The 17,326-nt window shown below is 44.5% G+C and overlaps 1 protein-coding gene across 1 annotated transcript in view; it reads right to left on the bottom strand.

The window, feature by feature from the left end:
• The window catches only part of LOC109900099 (integrin alpha-9), a 157,341-nt gene that overhangs the window by 103,760 nt on the left and 36,255 nt on the right, over nucleotides 1-17,326 (bottom strand). The window contains exons 5-11 of the mRNA XM_031835194.1: nucleotides 16,954-17,021; nucleotides 11,728-11,857; nucleotides 11,478-11,563; nucleotides 9,552-9,614; nucleotides 7,297-7,434; nucleotides 4,459-4,564; nucleotides 1,308-1,402 (exon numbers count right to left, since the gene is read on the bottom strand). Coding sequence (XP_031691054.1) covers nucleotides 1,308-1,402; nucleotides 4,459-4,564; nucleotides 7,297-7,434; nucleotides 9,552-9,614; nucleotides 11,478-11,563; nucleotides 11,728-11,857; nucleotides 16,954-17,021 — 686 coding nt within the window. The remainder of the gene's footprint in view (nucleotides 1-1,307; nucleotides 1,403-4,458; nucleotides 4,565-7,296; nucleotides 7,435-9,551; nucleotides 9,615-11,477; nucleotides 11,564-11,727; nucleotides 11,858-16,953; nucleotides 17,022-17,326) is intronic.

The following is a 17,326-nucleotide window of genomic DNA, read 5'->3' as shown; positions in this document are numbered from 1 at the left end:
CAGACCACTGTCTGCTACCACTACTATAGCGACCACTGTCTGCTACCACTACTATAGCGACCACTGTCTGCTACCACTACTATAACAGACCACTGTCTGCTACCACTACTATAACAGACCACTGTCTGCTACCACTACTATAACAGACAACTGTCTGCTACCACTACTATAACAGACCACTGTCTGCTACCACTACTATAACAGACCACTGTCTGCTACCACTACTATAACAGACCTCTGTCTGCTACCACTACTATAACAGACCACTGTCTGCTACCACTACTATAACAGACCACTGTCTGCTACCACTACTATAACAGACCACTGTCTGCTACCACTACTATAACAAACCACTGTCTACTACCACTACTATAACAGACTACTGTCTACTACCACTATTATAACAGACCACTGTCTGCTACCACTACTATAACAGACTACGGTCTACTACCACTACTATAACAGACCACTGTCTACTACCACTACTATAACAGACCACTGTCTGCTACCACTACTATAACAGACCACTGTCTGCTACCACTACTAGAACAGACCACTGTCTGCTACCACTACTAGAACAGACCACTGTCTACTACCACTACTATAACAGACCACTGTCTGCTACCACTACTAGAACAGACTGAATAAGGCTAGGGTTGGAGAAGACTAGACTATTACATTTCACCTGATACTGTATCTCTGTATCTTTCAGTAGATAAAGCTGATGGACTGCTGATGGAAGCTACTCCCTATGTAGTGCACTACTTTGACCTGGGACATATTGGCGAAGTAATGCCATTTGGGACTCACACTGTATAATGTTTCATGGGGCTAATATCCATTGTGGGGATCCTTTGTTCTGCATTTCCTTTGTTCTGCACTCCTGTGTTTGTGTGAGTGTGTCTTGACATTAGATGAGTACTTTATACCGGACTACAGGTTAATGAAAACACACTCCTGTGTGTGTGCGTGGGTGCGTGCGTGCGTGTGTGTGTAAAATCTCCTCCCAGGATAACATTACCACCTGGGTCATAATAACACATTGGTAAGAGGGTGCTTCCCAAATGGAACCCTATTCCCTATTCAGTGCACATAGGGCTCTGTTGAAGAGTAGTGCACTATAGGGAATAGGGTGTAATTTTGGATACTGCTGCTGTGTCAACATAGATGTAGCTGTGATCTTATCTTTATTGCTAACACAATACGGTGTGTTTGTGCGCACTCACTAAACTAGAAATGAAAAACAGATGATGACGCACCCAAGGTGTTGATTACTTGTTGTGTCTAACCATTGAAAGTGTCTTTACCATAGAATATTTGGTGACGATTCCTGTGGCATCACCATGGTAAATGTAAACCGCTCCACCGTAGTCATCTTCTTTGGGTGCTCCTATGGCCACATCTAGAGAGTAGGAGAGAGAGAGAGGCAGAGAGAGAGAAAGGCAGAGAGAGAGAGGCAGAGAGAGAGAGAGAGGCAGAGAGAGAGAGAGAGGCAGAGAGAGAGAGATGCAGCGAGAGAGAGAGATGCAGCGCGCGAGAGAGAGAAAGGCAGAGAGAGAGAGGCAGAGAGAGAGAGAGAGAGAGGCAGAGAGAGAGAGAGATTCAGCGAGAGAGAGAGATGCAGCGAGAGAGAGAGATGCAGCGAGAGAGAGATGCAGCGAGAGAGAGAGAGAGGCAGAGAGAGAGAGAGAGGCAGAGAGAGAGAGCGAGGCAGAGAGAGAGAGAGAGGCAGAGGCAGGGAGAGAGAGAGGCAGAGGCAGGGAGAGAGAGAGAGGCAGGGAGAGAGAGAGGCAGAGGCAGGGAGAGAGAGAGAGGCAGAGAGAGAGAGAGGCAGAGGCAGGGAGAGAGAGAGAGGCAGGGAGAGAGAGAGGCAGAGGCAGGGAGAGAGAGAGAGGCAGAGAGAGAGAGAGAGGCAGAGGCAGGGAGAGAGAGAGAGGCAGAGAGGGAGAGGCAGAGAGAGAGAGAGAGGCAGAGAGAGAGAGAGAGGCAGAGAGAGAGAGAGAGGCAGAGAGAGAGAGAGAGGCAGAGGCAGGGAGAGAGAGAGAGGCAGAGAGGGAGAGGCAGAGAGAGAGAGAGAGGCAGAGAGAGAGAGAGAGGCAGAGAGAGAGAGAGAGAGAGGCAGAGAGAGAGAGCACATTAAATGTTTTGTCCTAGCACTACACAGCTGATTCAAATAATCAAAGCTTGATGATGAGTTGGTTATTTGAATCAGCTGTGTAGTGCTAGGGTAAAAAGCAAAACATGCACCCAGGGGGGGCCCCAGGACTGAGTTTGGGAAGCCCTGACTTAAAAGACAAGTGTTGTCAGTGCCCATAAACCCCAATATGATACCTCTGTGAGAGTGGAAACAGAACCATAAAGCTGAAGGCAAAATTATCATACTTCGACTAGATCCCACATGTCACCCATAGGTAGGGCTCTGGTCAAAAGTTGTGTACTATGCAAGGAATAGGGTGCCATTTGGGACGAAGACTACGTCCCCTTATCCTCCCTGGCAACAAAACCTGGAAATTGCCTTTTAAAAACAAAAACAGTTTTTCAGTGATATTGTTATAGCATGCCTCAGTGAAAAGTGAATGTTTTAAAACTGAATCATATCATGGATAAGGAAGTCTTCAAGGTTTATAATGTGATTTAGCAACATACATGTAGTCTACTAAGTACCTCATCATATTTATTTTACATGGTCAAATATGGGGCGTTGAAAGCTGAAAGAAATTCTGAAAGAAATGTAAACATACTGAATGTAATTGTTGGGTATAAAGTTATTGTATGGATTATCTTTAACTTTTCTAGTGAATTCGTCTTATCTAAAAAGCTGGAATCATTTAGAGTGGAAATTGGCTACAGATTTTGATGCGGACATTCAAAAATCTGCATAAAAACAATATGCACATTTTCCCACCAGAGTTGTTTCCATCAAATTGACATAGTGCACTTAAAATAACTTTTGCAGTTAAATTCCCATGTTCCAAATAAAAAGTCACAAGTTAAACGGGTTTCCATCGCATTTCAAACTCTACTGATGGTTTTGTCTCAAAAAAGGATGTGTTATATAGCGAATGTGCCCACTCTGGTATTGGCACGGGTGCTCTAGCCAACAGCTCGGGTATAGTCTACCTGATGAGATTATTATGGACAGAAAAAGCAAGATTATGTCAAACGGCAGCTAAGCATCGATCATCATGTCACCAGAATAAGACCCTCAATATTTATTGGAAAAGAGCATCAAGATCGTCACCTTGCACTTTCACCACCCTGTGAAGTTCATCAGAACATATTTCATCTGTAGCCTAATAAACTGTATGCTTTCCTGAGTTGAAGTGGGAGGAACACACAACATGTGTGTTGCGACTCCAAGTTTATATATCTGCTATATCTGTGTGTGTATGCTATATCTGTGTGTGCTATATCTGTGTGTGCTATTTCTGGGGGTGGGTGTGCTATAGCTGGGTGTGTATGCTATATCTGTGTGTGCTATTTCTGGGGGTGGGTGTGCTATAGCTGGGTGTGTATGCTATATCTGTGTGTGCTATTTCTGGGGGTGGGTGTGCTATAGCTGGGTGTGTATGCTATATCTGTGTGTGTGCTATATCTGGGGGTGTGTGTGCTATATCTGGGTGTGTGTGGGTGTGCCATATCTATGTGTGTGTGTGTGTGTGCCATATCTGTGTGTGTGTGCTATATCTGTGTGTGCTATATCCGTGTGTGTGTATGCTATTTCTGTGGGTGTGTGTGCTATATCTGTGTGTGTGTGTGCTATTTCTCTGTGTGTGTGCTATATCTGTGTGTGTGTGTGTGTGTGTGTGTGTGTGTGTGTGTGTGTGTGTGTGTGTGTGTGTGTGTGCTATATCTGGGTGTGTGCTATATCTGGGTGTGTGTGCTATATCTTGGTCTGTGTGTGTGCTATATCTGGGTCTGTGTGTGTGCTATATCTGGGTGTGTGTGTGCTATATCTGGGTGTATGTGTGCTATATCTGGGTGTGTGTGTGCTATATCTGGGTGTGTGTGTGTGCTATATCTGGGTGTGTGTGTGTGCTATATCTGGGTGTGTGTGTGTATGTATGTGTGTGTGTGTGTGTGTGTGTGTGTGTGTGTATGTGTATGTGCGTGCGTGTGTGCTATATCTGGGTGTGTGTGTGTGCTATATCTGTGTGTTTGTGTGTGTGCTATATCTGGGTGTGTGTGCTATATCTGTGTGTGTGTGCTATATCTGGGTGCTATATCTGTGTGTGTGTGCTATATCTGTGTGTGTGTGTGCTATATCTGGGTGTGTATGCTATATCTGGGTGTGTGTGTGTGCTAACATTGTCGACTAGACCACTTCTCATGTAATATTCATGAGTGTGTCATCGAGAAGTTTGGTATTTGTATGGTTGAGGTTGGAGGAGTGGACACATTTTCATAAGCATACATTCTATACTTGACAACACAGTGAGTTAGTTGAGAGACACTTACCTTGGTACCCATCGTCATCAATGTCTCCGATTGCAGTGATGCACTCTCCAAAGTGTGCACTGTAGGCATTATCACCATTTAAGAGTCCTGCTTCCTCCATCACACCCTGCAATTAGAGTCCGACAGGGGTACGGGTATGACGTTACACTGGGGAACGGTTATTACGTGAATCAACCCATAACTAAAGGGGAATGGTTATGACATGACACAACCCTTTACTTTAAAAGGGCAATTGTTATTATAATATTTGTATTTTATTTAACTAGGCAAGTCAGTTAACAACAAATTCTTATTTACAGTGCCTTGCGAAAGTATTCGGCCCCCTTGAACTTTGCGACCTTTTGCCACATTTCAGGCTTCAAACAAAGATATAAAACTGTATTTTTTTGTAAAGAATCAACAAGTGGGACACAATCATGAAGTGGAACGACATTTATTGGATATTTCAAACTTTTTTGAATGATCCAATGTTGACCTAAATGACTACTGATAAATACAATCCACCTGTGTGTAATCAAGTCTCCGTATAAATGCACCTGCACTGTGATCGTCTCAGAGGTCCGTTAAAAGCGCAGAGAGCATCATGAAGAACAAGGAACACACCAGGCAGGTCCGAGATACTGTTGTGAAGAAGTTTAAAGCCGGATTTGGATACAAAAAGATTTCCCAAGCTTTAAACATCCCAAGGAGCACTGTGCAAGCGATAATATTGAAATGGAAGGAGTATCAGACCACTGCAAATCTACCAAGACCTGGCCGTCCCTCTAAACTTTCAGCTCATACAACGAGAAGACTGATCAGAGATGCAGCCAAGAGGCCCATGATCACTCTGGATGAACTGCAGAGATCTACAGCTGAGGTGGGAGACTCTGTCCATAGGACAACAATCAGTCGTATATTGCACAAATCTGGCCTTTATGGAAGAGTGGCAAGAAGAAAGCCATTTCTTAAAGATATCCATAAAAAGTGTTGTTTAAAGTTTGCCACAAGCCACCTGGGAGACACACCAAACATGTGGAAGAAGGTGCTCTGGTCAGATGAAACCAAAATTGAACTTTTTGGCAACAATGCAAAACGTTATGTTTGGCGTAAAAGCAACACAGCTCATCACCCTGAACACACCATCCCCACTGTAAAACATGGTGGTGGCAGCATCATGGTTTGGGCCTGCTTTTCTTCAGCAGGGACAGGGAAGATGGATGGAGCCAAATACAGGACCATTCTGGAAGAAAACCTGATGGAGTCTGCAAAAGACCTGAGACTGGGACGGAGATTTGTCTTCCAACAAGACAATGATCCAAAACATAAAGCAAAATCTACAATGGAATGGTTCAAAAATAAACATATCCAGGTCTTAGAATGGCCAAGTCAAAGTCCAGACCTGAATCCAATCGAGAATCTGTGGAAAGAACTGAAAACTGCTGTTCACAAATGCTCTCCATCCAACCTCACTGAGCTCGAGCTGTTTTGCAAGGAGGAATGGGAAAAAATATCAGTCTCTCGATGTACAAAACTGATAGAGACATACCCCAAGCGACTTACAGCTGTAATCGCAGCAAAAGGTGGCACTACAAAGTATTAACTTAAGGGGGCTGAATAATTTTGCATGCCCAATTTTTCAATTTTTGATTTGTTAAAAAAGTTTGAAATATCCAATAAATGTCGTTCCACTTCATGATTGTGTTACAGTTTTATATCTTTATGTTTGAAGCCTGAAATGTGGCAAAAGGTCGCAAAGTTCAAGGGGGCCGAATACTTTCGCAAGGCACTGTACAATGATGGCCTACACCGGTGAAACCCGGACGATGCTGGGCCCTATGGGACTCCCAATCATGGACGGTTGTGATACAGCCTGGATTCGAACCAGGGTATCAGTAGTGATGCCTCTAGCGCTGAGATGCAGTGCCTTAGTCTACTGCACCACTGCTGCACTACTGCCTAACTGAAATACATCCATATTTTTCACTAAAAACTCAAATGACCAAACTCACCGTAAGAACCTCAAAGACTAGCTAGTTACAACATCCTAATGATAACTCACCGTAAGAACCTCCAAGACTAGCTAGTTACAACATCCTAATGATAACTCACCGTAAGAACCTCAAAGACTAGCTAGTTACAACATCCTAATGATAACTCACCGTAAGAACCTCCAAGACTAGGTAGTTACAACATCCTAATGATAACTCACCGTAAGAACCTCAAAGACTAGCTAGTTACAACATCATAATGATAACTCACCGTAAGAACCTCAAAGACTAGCTAGTTACAACATCCTAATGATAACTCACCGTAAGAACCTCAAAGACTAGCTAGTTACAACATCCTAATGATAACTCACCGTAAGAACCTCCAAGACTAGGTAGTTACAACATCCTAATGATAACTCACCGTAAGAACCTCCAAGACTAGCTAGTTACAACATCCTAATGATAACTCACAAATAGAACAGGACCAAACACAGACAAAGTTAAGCAATCCCCACTTTTAAAGCAAATACTTTTCTTTAAGTTCGTAGCATTTGGTTAACCAGCTGGTCTGACATGGACAGATGAACAAACTATGGAGGTCATATAAACTCTTGCTGCTATAGGCAGCCATGTTTACACACGGAGGGCTCGACACAGGTTGACTGGAGGACTAGAATATACTGTTCATTGCACATTTCTCATATTTTTCAGAAATCACATTTACAGAATTCCTAGCTGTAAGATTCCCTCCCTGGTCATTCCCTTCTGAATATCCTACAACTTCTGAACAACATGGGCCATTTCAGAAAGTTTATAACATTTTCGAACCCTATTCCCGTTCAAGCCAGATCTCAATCTTCCCACTCACGTTGCCTTTGCTGAGGTAGACAGAGACCTGTCCCTCGTCCCGTAGCGTGCTGTGCATGGGCGCTCCAACCAGCAGGTCCGACAGGCCGTCCCTGTTCAGGTCAACTCCACATAATGAGGAGCCAAAGTAAGAGCCCATCTGGAAAATAAACAAGCACAGCCACACAGACAGACAGCATTGGGTCAGACATCACATCAGTGAAAGTGCATGACTTTGTATTAATCTTTTATATAATGTATAAAGCTATAGACGGATGTAGCACTGGTTAGTGGTTTCTTAGACAAACCCAGCACTCGTCAGATCACATAGTCTAGGACCGCTTTTCAACTAAAAAATAGAAATGGTGTTAATCTAGCATAATGTTGTATCTGTCATGTGAATTACGTGTGTATTTATTAGCCACAACTGAAGTTCCCACTGGGAAAAATATTCTCCTCTCCTCTCCTATATTCATTGCCTAGGAGGTCTGCTTTTCTGCATGCCATCAAGATAGACATGCACTTTAGTTTCATCATCCTCTCCCTCCACAATCTGACTAGATTTATTTTCCCTTTCATATCTCGACCAACATTAACAGAATGTTTACAAAACGTATCTTTATCTACCAAGATATACTTGTTATTTACGCTTAAAACCATGTGAATTGCCCTACCTAGCTGTGTGGTTCCTGGCCAGACGAGGGATGTGTCCCAAATGGCATGTCTTTCCCTATATAGTGTACTACTTTTGACCAAAGCCCATGGGCTGTTGTTTGGAATGCAGCCCACAACCTCCTTCCCTCCCATTAGCTAACCACTGCTGCTTTCTAAACGTTACATAGACAGCCTAAACAGTGTGGTTCTCCTGAGAAAACAAAGAACTAGCAGCCTGCCATGCTTCATCTACACCTGCTATGAACTAGCAGCCTGCCATGCTTCATCTACACCTGCTATGAACTAGCAGCCTGCCATGCTTCTTCTACAACAGCTTTGAACTAGCAGCCTGCCATGCTATGAACTAGCAGCCTGCCATGCTTCATCTACACCTGCTATGAACTAGCATCCTGCCATACTTCATCTACACCTGCTATGAACTAGCAGCCTGCCATGCTTCATCTACACCAGCTATGAACTAGCAGCCTGCCATGCTTCAGCTACACCTGCTGTGAACTAGCAGCCTGCCATGCTTCATCTACACCAGCTATGAACTAGCAGCCTGCCATGCTTCATTTACACCAGCTATGTACTAGCAACCTGCCATGCTTCATTTACACCAGCTATGAACTAGCAACCTGCCATGCTTCATCTACACCAGCTATGAACTAGCAGCCTGCCATGCTTCATCTACACCATCTATGAACTAGCAGCCTGCCATGCTTCAGCTACAACTGCTATGAACTAGCAGCCTGCCACGCTTCATCTACACCAGCTATGAAAAAGCAGCCTGCCATGCTTCATTTACACCAGCTATGAACTAGCAACCTGCCATGCTTCATCTACACCAGCTATGAACTAGCAACCTGCCATGCTTCATCTACACCAGCTATGAACTAGCAACCTGCCATGCTTCATCTACACCAGCTATGAACTAGTAACCTGCCATGCTTCATCTACACCAGCTATGAACTAGCAGCCTGCCATGCTTCATCTACACCAGCTATGAACTAGCAGCCTGCCATGCTTCAGCTACACCTGCTGTGAACTAGCAGCCTGCCATGCTTCATCTACACCAGCTATGAACTAGCAGCCTGCCATGCTTCAGCTACACCTGCTGTGAACTAGCAGCCTGCCATGCTTCATCTACACCAGCTATGAACTAGCAGCCTGCCATGCTTCTTCTACAACAGCTATGAACTAGCAGCCTGCCATGCTTCATCTACACCAGCTATGTGTACTCTACAACACATGGGGCCTGGTTTCCCAGACCCAGATTAACATTAGAGACTCTCCATTGAGCATGCTTTTTAGAACAAGACAAGGCATGTGTCCATTATAACTCAAGTGTAGCACTATGTTATTTCTGATAACAAAGAATGCTAACAGATGTTTGAAGTGAATGGTAGTTCTTTGTTGCTCAGTTGGTAAAGCATGGTGCTTGTAATGCCAAGGTAGTGGGTTAGATTCCCGGGACCACCCATCTGTAAAATTCACTTTGGGTAAAAGTGTCTGCTAAATGGCATATATTAAGAGTGATTACTACAAATAAACAAAAATATGTCACTTATGTAGTAATGCTTAAAAAGCATAGTAGCTAACTGTGAACCTTCAGACACATACCATTGTCCCCGAGGCTTGAAAGATCTTCACCAAAGACACACCATTGATTCTGAAAATGTAAACCTGGAGGGAAAGGAGTCAACAGCGTTAAAATACTGGTACGTTTCAGGTACTCAGTACAGGTATGTACGTTACAGGTACTCAGTACAGGTATGTACGTTAGAGGTACACAGTACAGGTATGTACATTACAGGTACACAGTACAGGTATGTACATTACAGGTACACAGTACAGGTATGTACATTACAGGTACACAGTACAGGTATGTACATTACAGGTACACAGTACAGGTATGTACGTTAGAGGTACACAGTACAGGTATGTACGTTAGAGGTACACAGTACAGGTATGTACGTTAGAGGTACACAGTACAGGTATGTACGTTAGAGGTACACAATACAGGTATGTACATTACAGGTACACAGGACAAGTATGTACGTTAGAGGTACACAGTACAGGTATGTACATTACGGGTACACAGTACAGGTATGTACATTACAGGTACACAGTACAGGTACACAGTACAGGTATGGACATTACAGGTACACAGGACAAGTATGTACGTTAGAGGTACACAGTACAGGTATGTACATTACAGGTCCACAGGACAAGTATGTACGTTAGAGGTACACAGTACAGGTATGTACATTACAGGTACTCAGTACAGGTATGTACATTACAGGTACTCATTACAGGTATTTATGTTACAGGTACACAGGACAGGTATGTACGTTAGAGGTACACAGTACAGGTATGTACGTTTCAGGTACACAGGACAAGTATGTACGTTAGAGGTACACAGTACAGGTATGTATGTTACAGGTACACAGGACAGGTATGTACGTTAGAGGTACATAGTACAGGTATGTACGTTAGAGGAACACAGTACAGGTATGTACATTACAGGTACTCAGTACAGGTATGTACGTTAGAGGTACACAGTACAGGTATTTACATTACAGGTACACAGGACAGGTATGTATGTTACAGGTACACAGTACAGGTATGTATGTTAAGGGGACACAGGACAGGTGTGTACATTACAGGTACACAGGACAGGTATGTATGTTACAGGTACACAGGACAGGGATGCACATTACAGGTACTCAGTACAGGTATGTATGTTACAGGTACACAGTACAGGTATGTATGTTAAGGGGACACAGGACAGGTGTGTACATTACAGGTACACAGGACAGGTATGTATGTTACAGGTACACAGGACAGGGATGCACATTACAGGTACTCAGTACAGGTATGTATGTTACAGGTACACAGTACAGGTATGTATGTTAAGGGGACACAGGACAGGTGTGTACATTACAGGTACACAGGACAGGTATGTATGTTACAGGTACACAGGACAGGGATGCACATTACAGGTACTCAGTACAGGTATGTATGTTACAGGTACACAGGACAGGTATGTATATTACAGGTACTCAGTACAGGTATGTATGTTACAGGTACACAGGACAGGTATGTACATTATAGGTACTCAGTACAGGTATGTATGTTACAGGTACACATGACAGGGATGTACATTACAGGTACACAGGACAGGTATGTATGTTACAGGTACACAGGACAGGTATGTACATTACAGGTACACAGGACAGGTATGTATGTTACAGGTACACAGGACAGGTATGTAAGTTACAGGTACACAGTACAGGTATGTATGTTACAGGTACACAGGACAGGTATGTACATTACAGGTACTCAGTACAGGTATGTATGTTACAGGTACACAGGGCAGGTATGTACATTATAGGTACTCAGTACAGGTATGTATGTTACAGGTACACAGGACAGGTATGTACATTACAGGTACTCAGTACAGGTATGTATGTCACAGGTACACAGGACAGGTATGTACCACACCAATGCAATAACACAACAAATGTATAACATTCCAGTACATACTTTCCCCTCTCCACTGTGTTGTGGAGCTCCTGCAGCCACATCTATGATGTTAGGAGAGGAGAAGTGTCCAGTAGTCACGGCGTAGCCTGTAAAGTGTTGGTCAACCCGACAGTTAAAGTTGGTCAAACAGACAGACAGAGATGGTCAAATGTGATAATTCACTGTTGCTCTTTGGTAGAATATACCGTGTTACTGTAAAGCCTTACTTGTCAAACGGTTGATGTAAACTAATCAAAGACAGGATACATACCTAGATAACTGTATCTGTGTGAGTCAATGTCTTCTTTGTTGGGGTTGTAGAAGGTGTTGGAGGTCAGGTTGTAGACCTTAACTGTTCCTGTCCAGTAGTATGATCCTGGAGCTCCCATCACCACCAGCTCCTGATATGACCACAAACACACCATATTGACTCCCTGTCTCTCACAAAGTCGACCCAACAAAGTCACAATACATCAGAAAGAGAGACAGAGAGACAGAGAGTAGACTGTTCAGCAATTAACTGAAGTGAAAATACTGGATCACACTTTAATGGATTGGCAAGACTTCACATTTGTATTTGTATTTATTATGGATCTCCATTAGCTGCACTCTTCCTGAGGTCCATCAAAATTATGGCAGTTTATACAATTTTAAAACATTACAATAAATTCACAGATTTCACAACAAACCTCAGGCCCCTACTCCACCACTACCACATATCTACAGTACTAAATCCATGTGTATGTATAGCATGTGTGTGTGTGTGCCAATGTTTGTGTTGCTTCACAGTCCCCGCTGGTCTTTAACGTGTTTTTTTAATCTGTTTTTTAAATCCAATTTTACTGCTTGCGTCAGTTACTTGATGTGGAATAGAGTTCCATGTAATCATGGCTCTATGTAGTACCGTGTGCCTTCCATAGTCTGTTCTGAACATGGGGACTGTGAAGGGACCTCGGAGCTGTGTTCCAGTAGTTTAGACAGACAGCTCGGTGCATTCAACATTTCAATACCTATTACAAATAAAAGTAGTAACGTAGTCAATCTCTCCTCCACTTTCAGCCAGGAGAGATTGACATGCATATTATTAATATTAGCTCTCTGTGTACATCCAAGGGCCAGCTGTGCTTCCCTGTTCTGAACCAATTGCAATTGACTAATTTCAGTCACTGTAGTGTTGAGTCATTCACATACATAGAAACTCTGGCTTTACTCAAATATCATTAGCCTAAACAGCTACCCTGGGGAATTCCTGATTCTAACTGGATTATATTTGATAGACTTCCATTAAAGAACACCCTCTGTGTTCTGTTAGACAAGTAACTCTTTATCCACATTACAGGCGTAAAGACATAACACATCCATTTTTCCAGCAGCAGACTATGATCGATAATGTCAAAAGCTGCAGCGAAGTCTAACAAGACAGCCCCCAAAATCATTTTATCATCATTTTGTGTAAGTGCTGTGCTTGTTGAGTGTCCTTCTCTATAAGCATGCTGAAATTCTGTTGTCAATTTGTTTACTGTAAAAAAGCACTGGTCAAATACACTTTTTTCCAGACGTTAACTAAGGGTTGGTAACAGGCTGATTGGTCAGCTATTTGAGCCAATAAAGGGGGCTTTACTATTCTTGGGTAGCGGAATGATTTTTAGCTTCCCTCCAGGCCTGAGGGAACACACTCTCTTGTAGGCTTAAATTGAAGATGTGGCAAATAGGAGTGTTTAGTTTTAGTTTAGTTTATTAATTCAACCATTTTAAAAAACAAGCACACATAAAACTTGAAAAAACCATACATACACATGAATAAAATCATTGAGGATAACACACAATAAAGTCTGGGACTTATTTCCACTGTGGCAATATTGTCTGCTATTATCCTGAGTAATTTTCCATCTAGATTGTCAGACCCTGGTGGCTTGTCATTGTTGATAGATAACAATTATGTTTTTCACCTCTTCCACACTGACTTTACAGAATTCAAAAGTAATTATTGTCTTTCATGATTTGGTCCGATATACTTGGATGTGTAGTGTCAGTGTTTGTTGCTGGCATGTCATCCCTAAGTTTGCTTATCTTGCCAATGAAAAAGTCATTAAAGTAGTTTGCAATATCAGTGGGCTTTGTGATGAATAAACTATCTGATTCAATAAATGGAGCCGAGTTGGCTTTTTTCCCCCAAAATGTATATTTAAGGCCCCAAAGCTTTTTACTATCATTCTTTACATCATTTATCTTTGTTTCATAGTGTAGTTTAATTTTATTTTCATTTAGTTTAGTCACATGATTTATACATTTGCAGTATGTTTGCCAATCAGTTGGGCTGCCAGACCTTATTGCCATACCTTTTGGCTCATCCCTCTCAACCATACAATTTTTTAATTCCTCATCACACCAAGGGGATTGAACAATTTTTACAGTCATTTTCTTAATGGGTGCGTGCTTATTGGTAACAGGAATAAGTCGTTTCATAAATGCATCAAGTGCAGCGTCTGGTTGCTCCTCATTACACACCACAGACCCGGGCGCACTACTGTTAGACACGTCTTTAAATCACTCCAACAAAGTACAGACTCAGTACAAAGAGCATGGATGTATCACAAATGGCCCCCTATTCCCTATATAGTGCACCAATTTTGACCAGAGAGCTATGGGCCCTGGTCAGTAGCGACTATATATGGAATATGGAGTCATTTGGGATGCAGCCCATGTGGTCAAGTGCTAAACCATGTGAGCCTAACCACACTCCAGGTTAGGAGATGTTAACAAGCTAGTGTAACTTAGTATCTCACTGTGAGCATGTGAGCCTAACCACACTCCAGTATTTAATTATCTGAAGAAAACACGTCTTGTGCAAATAGTCTGGAAAAATCAGACTGAGGAAAAGGAAGTGTGAATGGAAGAACGTAGGGTTTGACTGATTGCCACGTTTCTGCAGTTAAGGCAAAATACATTTTGATTTCCTTCTGACCCTATCCCTTTATAGGGGAGGAAAAGGCAAAGGCCTAGAGCGTAACAGAGAGGTCAAGTCTAGTAAAGTCTGGTGAATTTCACCCAATATTTTGGAGAAATACCAGGCAGACCGTGTGATTACCTTTATCCAGAGCTGATGTTGAAGACTGCTGAGAGCCCAGCCTTGAAAACAGAGCCCAAACAGATGAAAAGCAGCTTCATAACAGTTTGACTGCCGTCTGTAGGTGAGTCTGGATGTGTTAGTGTGTCTGGTGTGTCCGGTGTGCGTCTGGTGTGTCCGGTGTGCGTCTGGTGTGTCCGGTGTGCGTCTGGTGTGTCCGGTGTATGTCTGGTGCATCCGGTGTGCGTCTGGTGCATCCGGTGTGCGTCTGGTGTGTCCGGTGTGTGTCTGGTGTGCGTCTGGTGTGTGTCTGGTGTGCGTCTGGTGTGCGTCCGGTGTGTGTCCGGTGTGCGTCTGGTGCATCCGGTGTGCATCTGGTGTGTCCAGTGTGTGTCTGGTGTGTGTCTGGTGTGTCCGGTGTGTGGTGTGCATGTAAGGTGTGTGTCCAGTGTGTGTCCAGTGTGTGTCTAGTGTGTGGTGTGCGTCTGGTGCATCCGGTGTGCATCTGGTGTGTCCAGTGTGCGTCCGGTGTGTGTCCGGTGTGCGTCTGGTGCATCCGGTGTGCATCTGGTGTGTCCAGTGTGTGTCTGGTGTGTGTCTGGTGTGTCCGGTGTGTGGTGTGCATGTAAGGTGTGTGTCCAGTGTGTGTCTAGTGTGTGGTGTGCGTCTGGTGTGCGTGTGGTGTGTGTCTGGTGTGTGGTGTGCGTGTAAGGTGTGTGTCCGGTGTGTCCCCGGTGTGTGTCTAGTGCGTGGTGTGCATCTGGTGTGCGTGTGGTGTGTGTCTGGCATGAGGTGTGCGTCTGGTGTGAGTGTGGTGTGTGTCTGGCATGTGGTGTGCATCTGGTGTGTGTGTGTGGTGTGTGTCTGGTGTGTCCGGCGTGCGTCTGGTGTGTGTCTGGTGTGTCCGGTGTGCGTCTGGTGTGTCCCTGGTGTGTCCGGTGTGTGGTGTGCATGTAAGGTGTGTGTCCAGTGTGTGTCCAGTGTGTGTCTAGTGTGTGGTGTGCGTCTGGTGTGCGTGTGGTGTGCGTGTGGTGTGTGTCTGGTGTGTGGTGTGCGTGTAAGGTGTGTGTCCGGTGTGTGTCCGGTGTGTGTCTAGTGTGTGGTGTGCATCTGGTGTGCGTATGGTGTGTGTCTGGCATGCGGTGTGCGTCTGGTGTGTGTGTGGTGTGTGTCTGGTGTGTCTGGTGTGCATGTCCGGTGTGTGCTCGTCCCGTGTGCATCTGGTGTGTGTCTGGTGTGTGTGGTATGCGTCTGGTGTGCGTCTGGTGTGCATCTGGTCAGTCTGTGTGTGTGGTGTGCATCTGGTGTGTGTGTGGTGTGCGTCTGGTGTGCGTGTGTATGTGTGTGTGTGTGTGTGTGTGTGTGTGTGTGCATCTGGTGTGTGTGGTGTGTGTCTGTTGTGTGTCTGGTGTATGGTTGTGTCTGGTGTGTGTTTGTGTCTGGTGTGTGTGCGTCTGGTGTGTGTGGTGTGTCCGGTGCGTGTCTGTTGTGTGGTGTGCGTCTGGCGTGGCGTGTGTCTGGTGTGTGTGTGTGCGCACGTCTGTCTGGTGTGTGCGTGTGTTTGGTATGCATCTGGTGTGTGTCTGATGTGTGTCTGTGTCTGGTGTGTGTTTGTGTCTGGTGTGTGTTTGTGTCTGGTGTGTGTGTGTGTGTGTGTGTGTGTGTGTGTGTGTGTGTGTGTGTGTGTGTGTGTGTGTGTGTGTGCGTGCATCTGGTGTGTGTGGTGTGTGTCTGTTGTGTATCTGGTGTATGGTTGTGTCTGGTGTGTGTTTGTGTCTGGTGTGTGTGCGTCTGGTGTGTGTGGTGTGTCCGGTGCGTGTCTGTTGTGTGGTGTGCGTCTGGCGTGGCGTGTGTCTGGTGTGTGTGTGTGCGCACGTCTATCTGGTGTGTGCGTGTGTTTGGTATGCATCTGGTGTGTGTCTGATGTGTGTCTGGTGTGCGTCTGGTGTACGTCTGGTGTGTGTGGTGTGTGTCTGTGTGTGTGGTGTGCGTCTGGTGTGTGTGTGTGTGTGTGTGTGTGTGTCTGGTGTGTGTGTGTGTCTGGTGTGTGTGTGTGTGTGATGTTTGTCTGGTGTGTGATGTTTGTCTGGTGTGTGTGCGTCTGGTGTGTGTGCGTCTGGTGTGTGTGTGTGTGGTGTGTCCGATGTGCGTCTGGTGTGTGTGTGTGTCTGGTGTGTGTGTCTGGTGTGGTGTGTGTGTGTGTCTGGTATGTGTGTGTGTGTGTCTGGTGTGTGTGTGTCTGGTATGTGTGTGTGTGTGTCTGGTGTGTGTGTCTGGTGTGGTGTGTGTGTGTGCTCATGTGTTTTCTCTACCATTAAAAGGTATCCCAGACTGAAAGAGCAGCCTGAGATAACAGCAACACAAACAAAGCAGTACCACATGTATTAGAGGAAGAGAAGAGATGAACATGGAGAATGCACTGCCACTGACCTCAGTAAAAACGCCTGCTATCCCCGCTTGGCACGAGCCGTGCTCTTCCCCATACTTCTGCTTATAGTCTGCAAAGAAAAAACAAACCACAAATGACTTTGCTGTGTACCTGAGCCAGCATTTATACTCCACTTCTCCCTGCATTCCATATGGAGCTAGACAACGTCTTCAGCGCAGGCCAAGTAAAAATCTGGAAACTGGGGGAAGAAAGTTTGGTTACGTCCCACATGGAACCTTTTTCCCTGTATAGTGCACTACTTTTGACCAGGGCCGTATGGGATCCCCATGGGCCCTGATCAAAAGTAGTGCACTATATAGGGGATAGGGTTCCAATTGGAATGCATTAAAACTGCAGAGTCTGCAGAGTCTGCCT

Source organism: Oncorhynchus kisutch, linkage group LG11 (genome assembly GCF_002021735.2).
Source record: "Oncorhynchus kisutch isolate 150728-3 linkage group LG11, Okis_V2, whole genome shotgun sequence".
Taxonomy (NCBI): domain Eukaryota; kingdom Metazoa; phylum Chordata; class Actinopteri; order Salmoniformes; family Salmonidae; genus Oncorhynchus; species Oncorhynchus kisutch.
Note: the sequence above shows the minus strand (reverse complement) of the source record. Positions and strands in the feature narration are given on the sequence as shown.